Source organism: Haliotis asinina, chromosome 1 (genome assembly GCF_037392515.1).
Source record: "Haliotis asinina isolate JCU_RB_2024 chromosome 1, JCU_Hal_asi_v2, whole genome shotgun sequence".
NCBI lineage: Eukaryota > Metazoa > Mollusca > Gastropoda > Lepetellida > Haliotidae > Haliotis > Haliotis asinina.
In genome coordinates, this window is record NC_090280.1 from 20,425,769 (window position 1) to 20,439,130 (window position 13,362).

Below are 13,362 nucleotides of genomic sequence, written 5' to 3' on the forward strand. Positions count from 1 at the left end.
CATCACGTGCCGCTATCCAGTGTATATGTAGGTTATATTGTTTCTGTGTAAGCGTTTGTCAAATCAGCAGATAGGGGCAAATGCCGCGATACTAGTGGAACCGTGGTATTTTGCCTTTGGTTCGGTATACCGTAATGGAATCCAATTCGGTATTTTCAGTTTTTTTACTGTCCTTCTAACTAGTCATGAACTGACAGTTTTGCTCATTCAAAATAACAAAGATTATGGCTATTTTTTCCCATGTTATTAAAGTTATCAAACAAAGGTCTGGCTCTTGTCAATTTTCTGTATTATGCTCATATCTCCATATACCGTCCAAAGCGGACCAAACCGACGGCCTTGTACCGCAGTACATGCGATACCGTGGTAAGATCAGAACACTCTTATCGTAACTTTTAAGACCCCATATAACTATTTGCAGCCCTGGTGTTAGACATAGAACCTTTTCTTATTCCTACTGCAAGTTGCAAGCTGTCAACCAGTCCAATCGCTATGTTCTGTGTCCAGAACCATCGGAACGCACCTTATCGTATTTTACGCAAACGCCAAAGCTCTCTGCACTCTATCCAGAATCCCAAATTGCCACAGCATGTCTGTCACTTCTGTCAGAAACAGTCGCCAAGTGACTATTTGTCACATCTTATACTATCCATCCAATTTTTCTACTCTTGTTAATCATATGTGATGAAATGGATAACAGTCTTTGAGAAAATATTTTAAAAAATATATTTTCAATTCTCTTGTTATCCTTTGTTTTGATTGGTTGTGCAACTCGACGTGCCGTCATGCAGTCGTAGTTGGGTTATATATCTATAGAATTACTCTATACAAGTTGTAACGTGCACAGTTTGTTTTGCACCTGCACTCGGCATTCTTTCAGACTAATTTTGGGTATAAAAATCGTAGACCTGTTTTTTTTCCCGGGCCCGTGAACATCCGGATTATAAACGGTCTTCATCAACACTTTCATGTTGTAGGTTCCAATGGTCAAGCTCCCTGACTTGACTGACACATGCTGTCCCAACTGCGTAGATCGATACTCATGATGTTGGTCACTGGGTTGTCTGGTCTATGCCCGATTATTCACGAACATTGGAATATTGGAATATTGCTGAGTGCGGCTTTAAACAACAAACAAACAGGGCGTGTCGGTTGTTGTGGAAAGGTTGGGGTGATGACTAGTGACGCCTACGATCGTGTATGTGTTGCTGATGTAGCAGGATGTGGACGTCACCCCACAGATGACATCCTAACCTTGTCAACTTGCTAAAGGGGTTTACCTCCTTGGTCATGAGGACAAGAAGCCCAGGATCAGAAGGTCCTTGGTTCGAATCCAAGAACGGGACTCAGAACCTTTATGGGCGCTACACTGGTAATCTAAGAATCATGAATGGTCGAATCTAGGACTGAAACCGGCGGTCAGTTGGTCATTGCAGTAAAGGGGCTCAACTCCATACAACATTCACACACGTCAGTGAGCGCAAATAGAGCTTACTTCTGGTCCATGCCGCCCTAAAACTGTATCACCACCATCACATATCTAAATCTAAATCTAACAGTCAAAAAACATACGATATATCCAAACGTCTCAGTTCTATAAAACGTGACTTTAAGAAATCTAGATTTAAGAAAGAACCTTGACCTTGGTCGAAGCAAGCGGAAACATGATTTTTCGCACGTGCATATCTATCCACTGGAGCACGTGCAGCACGTGAGCCAGGTGAAGGTGTTGCACAGCGAACACACTGGAGCAGAGGATACGGCAAGTATGGTGTTCTACTTTAGACTGGCGATTGCCGTCACATTTTTCGTGAGTAATATATGGTTTCAGAGTTTTTTTCAAAGACAGATTTCATCACGAATATGTCATTGTGGTAAGACATCCTCCCGTACCCTCACCCCAATCAAAAACCAAAATTACAAATTGAAAAACTTCAAGGTAAAGATACATTCAATAAATTAGAACAGGCATAAAAGATAATCAGTGAACATATGTCATTGCTGGAATATAGGGGAAGGAGTAAATTTACTATGCAAAAAGAGGGGAGTACGGGAGGAACTCTTTCCTCGAAAGCTATCAGTCATACAATTGTGTTACATGAACTAAATACGAGGTCATCTACCAGCAGGTTCGAGAACACTACACGATGTCTCGTGTAATATCATCTTAATGAAACGAGTGAATTGTTTGATACCTAACGAACTGATACCAATACCATTCACAAGTTTCTTAAATATGGTATTACACGGGACATCGTTTACCATTATATTTATTGCTCACCCAAAATTAGCGAAATATCATTTTACAGAACGTCATAACGGCTCACCAGTATATGTCATTTGTGATTGTCAACATTAGCGTATATAAGTTGATTTTTTTGTAAATAGACAAATGGTTTAAAAGGGACCAAATGACTTAAACTAACATATATACTTATGGGTTCTGTTGCACACAACCGAGATGTGTTGTGAATGAGAGCCGACATTTTGTTTTGATCACGTTACTTTGGTCATGTGACCGAGTGCAGTTGGTTCCGACAGCGAGCAATGTTACAACACAGTTATAATACTTTAGGTTTTTCTTAAACAGTGATATTCAACAGGTGAGTAATAAATAATAATACAAACCTTAGTCTTATAATCATATCAACTTTGGCAGTAAGGAGATATTATACGATGTCACGTAACTCAACCCTCATAATGTTAATCACTGGATTGACTCGATTGTTTACAGGCCGCCACCAAACAGCTGGAAATCAGCTGAGTGCGACGTCAAACAACGGATTAATTTTCTCTGATCATATTTCACACGGTCACTGCTAATCGATGTTTCTTTTTACAGGTTTCAGTATACGGCGGTATTCCGGAAAATTACAACCTGAAAGGTAAACCTTGCACACGTGACCTTTCGTTATCCCACTCGACCAGGACAGGCAGCAAAGAATCCAAAAGTTGTTAAACGACGCCCACAGCAACGTCTACGCACATTTCAAAGGGGACAATTATCAAACTTTTCGTTTCAGATTGTGTTAATTGGTAGTTTAACGCTGCACTCAGCAATATTACCGCTATACCACTGTGGTGTGTATATAATTATACATGGGCTAGACAATCCAGTGACTGACAGAATGAGCTTCGATCTAGGAACTTCAGGTACGATGACGGCCAATCAGCGTCATAATTCAAAAGTAATATACCGCTTGTAGTCTGACTAAATTCAGTATGTGGATTCTTTTGGGTCCATAACTTGACTGTTTACCAGTGCTTTCATCACCTGTCGTGAACTGGGTGATTATGATCCCCAATCAAACCATGGGTGGCGTAAGACTTAACTCGCTTTTGGACTGCTGATGTTGGTATTAATGACTGGATTATGCAGTCCAGATTCCATAATAGCTTGAATATTTACGACTGAGGCGATATACATAATGTTGAATCATATATGCCGTTGGCCCAACTTTCAGTGAGCACCAACTGCGGAAAGGACCACGTCGCCGATGCTGTAGTTACAGTGTTGACGGACCTTCCGAGGGCGTTTGTCTTCGCCAAGTGTGCGACGGGAAGTGCTGACTTCACCAGCAACGATGGTGTCACCTACAAACTTCCCGTGTCCTTCCCTGGAAAGGGAAATTCTAAATGTAAATTCTTGGTAAGTCACTATGTCACGTGATCCATTCCTGGCTACATACAAGTGTCGATAGTGTATACCTCCTGGAATAGCACAGAAAGGTTCTTGGGAACCCATGTCAGAAGACGATCGCTTAAGGTCTGAAAATAACTGAAACATAACAAAGAGCATCATTTAAACTGAAAATGGACCCCAGTGCGATGAGGGATGCAGAACCTGGGTAAATCTAGACTTACTTCACTTAGAGTGGACCCGTGAAGGTCCCGGGGTTGATTAGGCCTTCAGCAACCCATGCTTGTCATAAAAGGCGACTATGCTTGTCGTAAGAGGCGACTAACAGGATCGGGTGGTCAGACTAGCTGACTTGGTTGACATATTGGTTCATTGGTTCCCAATTGCGCAAATCGATGCTCATGTTGTTGATCACTGGATTGTCTGATCCAGTCTCGATTATTTACAGACCGCCGCCATATGGCTGAAATATTGCTGAGTACGGCGTAAAACTAAACTCACTCATCTAGAGAGGCAGCATCACAGGCAGTGTTTGATCGAAGGGAAAATGAAATGGTTCTGACACTGAGACAGACCACCTACGTTGGATCGTTTGAAGGTGAAACCCAAACCAATTATTGTGCCCAAGCCAGACAGAAATAGCCTTTTTCTTTCAACACAATACAGGACGAGTCCATGGTATTTTCAAGAAAGAGTAATTAAGCTTCAAAACATAAATAGACTTGAACACGAAACAGTTGTCCCCATCCCACTCCCTCGTCTCCTCACCCCTCCCCCTCAACCTCTTCATTCAATAGTCACATGTCCTCGCCCTTCAACCCACCCCGCGGTCTATCTTGTTCATCCGCCCACATTACAACAGAATGACAACCCACATAAATGCCACAAGCAAATACCACACTGACAGTGCTCATTAATGTAAATATATATATATAGGATGTTGTCACAGAAACCTGGGGCCTTCTGACATGACCAGCTGCCATCGTTGTAGTACATCTGCACACTTGTACAGTTTGCCTGTACCAAGAATAGCAGTACACATGCTCTTGAAAGTACGCGTGCACCTGCCGAATACTTTGTCCTCACGGCACGCTTTTCTCGCAACTCGTCTAAAATAAACTATTCCATTATAGATGGGGGTGTTAATTGTCAGAGTCATGTGTACGCCAACGCTTTGTATGACTTGGACTTGTCCAATGGTGAACATTTTCCACCTCGTGGAAATATTAAGCTCGACCACTGGGAAAATCTGATGTAACTGATGAGGCAATAGCCTCATTGTTGGCCAAAATAGAAAACGTGGGCTTCTTGGTGTTGGTGAATCGTGTTCAAAGAGTAGCTTGCTCAAACAGTGTTATTTGGAAACTTTCCCTCTCTAAACAAAAAATGCTAATTGAGGTTTCTTGACAAAAACATCTTTGAGTTGAATTGAAGTCACACGCGCACGCACGTGCCGGGTAAATTTAGAAGCGTTTCTGTACATCTTAGGCAGTAGTGTGGTCCAAGGGTTAAGGCGTTCGCTCGTCAAGCTTAAGACACGGTTCGATTCCACACATTCGTACCATTTCTGGTGACATTCGACTAGTGAAGTTCCCGGGGTAGAATAGGCCTTCAACAACTCAAGCTTGCCATAAAAGGCGACTATGCCTGTCGTAAGAGGCGGCTAAAGGGATCGGGTGGTCAGACCTGATTGACACATGTCATCGGTTCCCAACTGATCGATGCTGTTGCTGTTGTTAACTGGACTGGTCCAGACCCGATTTACAGACCGCCACCATATAGCTGGGATATTGCTTAGTGCGGCGTAAAACTAAACTCACTCGGGTGTTTTTTGCTGGAATGTTACCAAACGTTCCCAAAAGTGATTCAATGTCCTGTCTGTTTCTCTCTGTAGAAGTGGGGTAGCCTAGTAGTTAAAGCTTTCCCTCGTCACGCTAAAGCCCTTAGTTCGATTCCCAACATGGTTACAAAGTGTGAAGCCCATTTTTTGGCAGCCCCCCTCATGATAATGCTGGCACAATAAAGTGGTGTAAAACTTAACTCACTCACTCACTCACTCACTCACTCCCACTGTAGAAACGGAAGGGCGTGGAGACGTATGTGATGACGGTGGTGGTGGCGTACGGCGAAGATGACGACCAGGTGCAACAGAGCGACGAGATCTACACCATCAGCTGCACCTTTGACCCCAAAGCTCTCGATGACAGTGCCAAACAAACAATTGAAGAATCGTAAGTAGCACAATGACACATGCCATAGGCATCATCACTGTAGTAATCTGTTAACGGCCCATGAAGATCAGGGTTAGAAATGGTCTTCATCAACCCATTTTGTCGTAAAAGGTGACTGACGGGATCGAGTGATCAAACTCGCTGACTCGGTAGACACGTCATTGTAGGTCAGTTGCGTAGACGGGTGATCATGATGTTGATAACTGGATTGCCTGGTCCAGTTATTTACAGACCGCCGCAATGTAGCTGGAATATTGCCGAGTGACGCTTAAAACAAGACATCAGTTAGTTAAGACAGCCAACAAAATAATCAGTCGCCTGGGTGTTCATAATGAGATGACAGTTTTTCTTGAAGTAATATGAAGGAACCGGATCTTTAACATCCCAGAAACAGCTTATTGTTTCGTACTCTTGCTGCGAAAAGTATAGGTTTTGACAGTTTAAATATAAACATGTCTTTTGCGCTGACAGTGCAATGCGTTTCAAACACCGTGATCAGTACCTGCACGGAGTACTGAGAACAGCTACGCTATGTCCACCAACGACCTCAGCATTCCATGTCGTCAGTTAGAATTGTGTATTTTCACCGTGGTATTGATCGCAAGGGAACATAGTGTCAGCACAACAACAGAATTTGTAACTGAACTGCGTTTATGCAGGAGAAGCGTCGATAATGCTGTGACGACTGGTTGGGCGCCATGTTGAGTGAGGTTACGCGGCATCAACTTGGTATTCTGGTATTCTGATACCTTTTACCGAAAACAAAATGGCGGTCACAGCTTTGAAATGGTTTCGTTTTCGGTCTGGAATCTTTATTCTTTATTCAAGGAAATGTAGTATCGCCTGATGCAAGATTAGCGACTACTGATGAGCAAGTCCAAACATTTAGGCAGGGTGACAATATATAGATGGAGAACTTATGTATTGCTATCAGAGCTACGTTTCGGTGTCACTTGGTAGAAAACCGTGTTGGAATCTACACCGAAAGGTCGCTCCCATACCAAGAAAGAAGTTGTTCATCCATATATTGTCATCCTTCCTTCATAAAAGGCGACTAACGGGATCGGGTGGTCAGCTTCGCTGACTTGGTTGACATAGGTCATTGGTTCCCAATTGCGCAAATCGATGCTCATGTTGTTGATCACTGGATTGTCTGGTCCAGACTCGATTATTTACAGACCGACGCCATATAGGTGGAATATTGCTGAGTACGGCGTAAAACTAAACTCACTCACTCATCCTTCCTTACTACACCAACTTCTAAATGCCTGTCACAGAAGTCAAAACATTGATTACACAAGTCTCGTTTCCTCCTGACTGGGTTCTGTCCTATTGCGCAACTTAGTACGATAAACAGTGCAGTGTTTTAAGGCAAAATCATTCAAACGAATCATAAATATTAGCATTAGCATTATTAGCATTATTCGATCCATCTAATTTCTTCTATATCACAACGTTAAGCTGCGTCTAATCGGTGCAAACACGTTGTGGAAAGTGCTCTGTTACAAGGTGCTCTGACAAACATAAATCTGAAATCGTGGAAATCCCCAAAAGTTTGGCGGTCTGGCGCGGATTATATCAATCACATTGTACGTTACGAAAATAAATCTAATTAGCCCAAAGAACACATAGCAGATATAACCAGAGAGCCGGATGACTTGTGATTCATTGTAAGACCTCTTCTAACACAGGCAGTCTTTGACGCCACAATTAACGACATGATGCCTACATAAAATAAAGAAATACGATTTTATTAAACTTTAAAATTAAGATTCTTTGTAAATACCAATTTTATATGAAACAAGGAAGTGGAATTCGGTGTAACCATAGTTGTGTGTAGTCTCTTTTCACTTTCACACGAGGAAATTAGGATCAGCTGAAAAGGTCATCGTCTGGATTGATTAACGAGACTCGTGTTTCGGTTTGATTGGAATGTGCATGAACACAGGCTTAAAGGTTAAGGACATGCAGGAGAACAGGGTTCGATTCCCCACAAAGGCACAACCCGAGAAGATCCTGGTGAGAAATGATCTTCACTAACCCATGCCGGGCGTAAGAGGCGACTAATGGGACCGGGTGATCAGACTCGTTGACTTGGGTGACTTGGATGTCATTGGTTACCAATTGCGGAGATCGATGCTCGTGCTGTTGATTTGGATTTTGTTGATTTCACTGGATTTTGTTGATTTCACTGGATTTTGTTGTCCAGACTCAATTATTTACAGACCAGAGCCATATAGCTGGATTTTGCTGATTTCTTCGTGAAAGAAACCAACAAACCAACACGGGTACACTGTGAAACCCACTTCTGGTGTTCCCTGCCGTGACATTGCTGGAATATTGCTTAAGCGGCGTAAATGTAAACTCACTCACTCCAGCTGGACGATCAGTAGGCCAAAAAAGTTGAGACGGGTTAATATTTACGTCATGGGTTTTTGATGGTGTTCGTTGTTCGAAATGTCAATAAACATTTATCTTCCACATTTCCAACTGTCAATTGTGACGCCACTTTCAGACTTGCAGCTCCCCGGGCGATTGAAGTCGACAACGGTCCGGACACCAGTTCTTCCGTGCAATTGAGTATTGCAGATATTCTTGGAAATGACATTAACCCTGGCGAGGCATTGACGCTTGGACGCAAGGTCACCTTGAAAATAAAGACAGACGGTGAGTCTGATTGGAAAAAGAGGCGGTGGGGTAGCCCAATGGTTAAAGCGTCCCCTCGTCACGGCAAAGACCCGGACTCGTTTCCCCACATGATAACAATGTGTGAGGCCCGTGTGTGGTATGCCCCGCCGTGATACTGCTGGAATATTGCTAAAAGCGGCGTAAAACTAAATTCACTCATTTATTTGATTGCACACGGTTTAAAGGTCATCTGATACCAAAGTAAAATTAATATTTCTTAAAGCGCAATAGCAACCGCTGCATGTCACCCACAGCACCATCAGACAGTTCACCGTCACGGATTCGTTGTAGGGACTTCGAAAGAAGTGGGAATCAGCCCCTGGTCCTGCGATGTGGTTGGGTCAAACCCCAACCGAAGATACGCAGTGCTGAGGGCGGGGTAAGTCGACAAAATGGCGGCAAATCAATTTACTGTTAACTTATCTGTAGATGTAACAGCGCAGTGCCAAATCCTGAATCCAACACGAAAGGCTTGCCTCTCTCAACAGTTCTAACTGAGCAAATAAGACTATTTTCAGCTCAGATCCATTGCTGCACACTGTTCTGTTCACATTACGCAAAGATCCGGGTTGAATGGATTTATTCCACATCAATTCACATTGCTGCCCGTAAGATCACGGGGTTTGAAATTAGTATTGAGCAAGCCATGTTTGTAGTAAGAGGCAACTAACGGACATGTTTTGCAGCCAACAAAATATCTGAAATATTACAGATTCACACAACCCCAAGGACAAACTAATTCATCTTTGTTGATCATTGTGAGGACACCCTTTCTACTGTCACTAGCCGCAAACAATTTGGGCAGCAGAGGTCATGAACCATTCAAGAATTCTGGAATACCATCCGGGTAACCACGGGGAAAACATACAAGCAACAACCAGTCCGGGGAAACTGCCCTAAAATAGTGTCCCTAATTGGCTTAAAACATCCAGTCCCTTATGCCTCTCCATAAATGAGTATGGAGCAGTCAGTGTCCCATTATTCCAGGATAATTTGAAAGTTTGTTTGAATCCAAGTTTCTTTTTAAGATTCTTAGCACGCACTGCCAAGTTCGACGGATTCGACAGTAATCGTTACGGGTTTTCCTCCCAAATAACAACGCCCTGTAGCTCGCACTTTCGAGATGCCACCCCCACCCTCGAGATGCCACCCTACTATCGAGACGTAACCCACTCTCTAGACGCCACCATCAAGCTTCCACCGTCAACACGCTTCGTTCAAACTATATGTGAAGCCCATATCTATAATATTGTTAAAGGCAGCATAAGTCAAAGCATATCCCCTGCATTATCCCACGGAGCTGACAACGACATTTTGTCTGGAGTCCTATCGACTTAATTACGTATTGCCGATGTTAAGCTTGTTCAGACTGATATTTGTTGCTGTGCTTTAGATGCGGTGATGGGATAGTTTTTCCCCGACACTCCGGTTTCACCACAAAAGGACTCACAGCCATCGGCCCTTACTTCGACAGTTTCACCTTACCAGGAGAGAAGAGCTTGGTCTTTGAGTGTAAAGTGACGCTTTGCAGTACACCTTGTAACGGGGTAAGAATATCTCAGCCACATTCCGCCTACATGGTCGATGGGGAAGTGAGATTAAAGCGTTCACTCGTCACGCCGAATATCCGGGTTCGATTTCCCACATGGGGACAACGTGTGAAGCCTATTTCATGTATCTCCCGCCATGATATTGCTGGAAGGTGGATTTCTCCTCCTAAATGTTTTACGGGTTTCACATCCTTTTACAACGTTTCTGAAAAGACAGTATACTGGTTTTTGTTGATTTTTTTCAGAACTCCTGTGGCAGTAAGCGCAGCAGAAGGCATGTCCATGGTGGGTACCCAGCGCGTCAACATGACAAATACTGAGGCAGGCATTTTGTCGAAACCTAAACTCATCCTCAGATTTCACCAAAACAGTCCAAACCGTTTTGATATCTGACGAGAGTATGGTCGTTGCTGTAGAGGCGACAAATGGATGGGTCTGTTCGCTGATATACAATTGGTTGCTTGTTTCTTCGTGTTGTCCGAACTGAGTTGGTGGATTCCAATGTCCAGAACTGGATCATTTACAGACTGATGTCACAGATTTTATGCTCAGAATGGCGTTAAAACGATAATCAGCAAAAACCGAAAATACATATTCCCTTTTCACTGTAAACAGATGACACCTCAAAACCTGCATACAGCAAACAGGTGGTCGTTGTAGAAAGGAAGTGATTGCTCTTTAAGGGTAATTGCGCATTTTTTCTTGAAGACTGTTTTCAACATCATACATGAAACAAAATGTTATTTGTGAACTATCTTTTTAACCTAGTTGTAACATGACTGTAATACATATTGTGACCCGTGAAGGTACCGGGGTAGAATAGGCCTTCAGCAACCCATGCTTGCCATAAAAGGCGACTATGCTTGTCGTAAGAGGCGACTAACGGGATCGGGTGGTCAGACTCGCTGACTTGGTTGACACATGTCATCGGTTCCCAATTGCGCAGTTCGATGCTCATGTTGTTGATCACTGGATGGCCTGGTCCAGACTCGATTATTTACAGACCGCCGCCATATAGCTGGAATATTGCTGAGTACGGCGTAAAACTAACCTGACTCACTCACTCACACTCATCCTTGGTACTATTCACATATAAAGTTTTGCTACCTACGGGCTTATACAAATAAGCTACGCGCTAGCGAAAGGTTCCGGGTGGTTCTTATTGTAAAACACTATTGTAACACGATTGAGGGTAGAGGGCATTAACGACATACAGTCTTAAAGTACCTTTCGTTTCGTTTTTATTCATCCAGGAACATTTGAGAACAAAATTACGTTGGCGTCGACTCGTTACCAGAATCTGGTACAATGAAGAGGTGAAAAGTCACGTAACTGTTTCTCGAGGTCAAGGTCAGGAGGTCAGACATCGAGGCTGGTCACATCGGTCATCAGTTCTGGGGTCGTGTCCATTAGATCACATGTTCCATGACTGTCCGAAATCTGAAGCTGTTCCTCAATAAATGTCTGAGAAAAACTGAGTCCTTGTTTCAATGAAGCATTTTGTCGATGCTTGTTTACGTACCAGAAACCGTAGTCGCAGAGCTAAAAATGCATCACGGTTTGAAGATATGTTTTTAATAATGTGACGTCTTTGCATTTGTTTTCCACTGTGTCGAAAGTCTCAAAAAGCGTTATGCTTTCTCAATAATTAGCTACTTTTAGGATTTTCGGGTGATTGCTTCATTAGTGAAGTCTCTGCTCAAGGGCGAAGAATAGATGCTTTATCCTTGGACATGTAATATCAAAATCCATTACAACGGTGGTGCTTGTTGATACCCTGCCTGGCGCACTTCACTGTGGTTGCCGTCAGATACTGAACCATAGTCTATCCAGGTTATTGCATCCTTAAAGATCCAGGTTAGAACTGATTTCCTGTAAACCATGCGTGTCGTAAGAGGGTGACGGGTGCTGTGGTCATCCTCGCTGACTTGGTTGACACATGTTATCGATTACCATTTGTGTAGATCGATGCTTATGCTGTTGATCACTCGACTGTCTGGCCCAGACCCGTTCATTTACAGAGCGCTGACATATACGGCTGGGTTACACGATGCCATTTAGAAAGTGGTCAAATGCAACATATGTCATATTTGGGATAACACTTTCTTAGTAAAGTACAAATTCTGGTACGTTTTAGGGTTTTGTCCCATCCGGGATTCGAACCCCCACCCTCAGAGTCAGGCACCTAATCGCCAGCACACAGTCACCTAGCCCGCTCAGCCGAAGTCGCGGTGGCTCTGAGGGTGCGGGTTCGAATCCCCCCTGGGACTCAACCCAAGAAAGTACTAGAATTTGTACTTTACTAAGAAAGTGTTATGCCAAATATGACACGTTGCATACAGCTGAGATACTGCTGAGTGCGGCGTAAAACCAAACTCGCTCACTCCATGTCACTCTTGTCGCTTACACGTCCTTGGAGTCCCATGAAGGTCCCGGTGTAGAATACTCCTTCAGCAACCCAAGCTTCCGGTAAGAGGCGACTAAAGGGATCGGGTGGTCAGACTCGCTGACTTGGTTGACATATGTCATCGCATCCCAATTGCACAGATTGATACTCATGTTGTTGATCACTGGATTGTCTGGTCCAGACTCGATTATTTGCAGACCGCCGTTATATAGCTGGGATATTGCTGAGTACGGCGTAAAACTAAACTGACTGATTCACTCACTCAGCTGGCACTATAAAAATAAGTGTAGTCTGTTCAAGTAGTGTAGTCTGTTAGTTACACTAACTGTAAATTATCAAAAAGAGAACGGCAATACAAAAGAATAGTCTTGATTATCCTCGTAAACAACATCAATTTGGTGTAAACAAAAGTAGTGAAAAAGAGGAGTGAGAATAGACAGATTATCACTGAAAACCGCAGATGACATGATGCGAAAAAAACTTTCCAAACGAAATTGAAAAATCCAATACATACCCATATAACCCCCACCACCTTCCTCCCCTACCCAATACCATGTCCTCAAAAGACATCAACACCCGCCATTACCTCCCCATGACCCCTCCCCCAATCGATCACCAATCCCCTTCTCCAGTCAATCACGAAACCTCTCGCAACTCGACACCTGCGGCTCTACAACGTGCAATGATGATACGCCAGTAACAGATTTACCCTTTGTTGAATACCGAGATTATCCCCTGGTTGTCGTCCACCCGTATAACATGGCGACAGGGCGTGACTATTTCGCGGTATTAGAGACAAAGAGTGCTTGCTTTGACATTGTAATGTCAGTTCAAATCTCATCCCTA

The 13,362-nt window shown here is 43.3% G+C and overlaps 1 protein-coding gene across 1 annotated transcript; it reads left to right on the forward strand.

The window, feature by feature from the left end:
- The first annotated feature begins 1,670 nt into the window (after positions 1-1,670).
- LOC137288553 (vitelline envelope sperm lysin receptor-like) lies at positions 1,671-11,587 on the forward strand. Its single transcript, XM_067820797.1, has 9 exons — positions 1,671-1,810; positions 2,843-2,885; positions 3,465-3,649; positions 5,717-5,871; positions 8,387-8,538; positions 8,851-8,938; positions 9,953-10,106; positions 10,355-10,394; positions 11,363-11,587. Exons 1-9 carry the CDS (start codon positions 1,769-1,771, stop codon positions 11,419-11,421), a joined length of 918 nt encoding a protein of 305 aa, XP_067676898.1. The 5' UTR covers positions 1,671-1,768; the 3' UTR covers positions 11,422-11,587.
- Positions 11,588-13,362: the final 1,775 nt, after the last annotated feature.

Coding starts and splice junctions, on each gene's coding strand:
- LOC137288553 (XM_067820797.1), top strand. CDS start 1,769: ATGGTGTTCTACTTTAGACTGGCGATTGCCGTCACATTTTTC. Junction 2,886..3,464: donor GGAAAATTACAACCTGAAAG/GTAAACCTTGCA, acceptor CCCAACTTTCAG/TGAGCACCAACTGCGGAAAG. Junction 3,650..5,716: donor ATTCTAAATGTAAATTCTTG/GTAAGTCACTAT, acceptor CTCCCACTGTAG/AAACGGAAGGGCGTGGAGAC.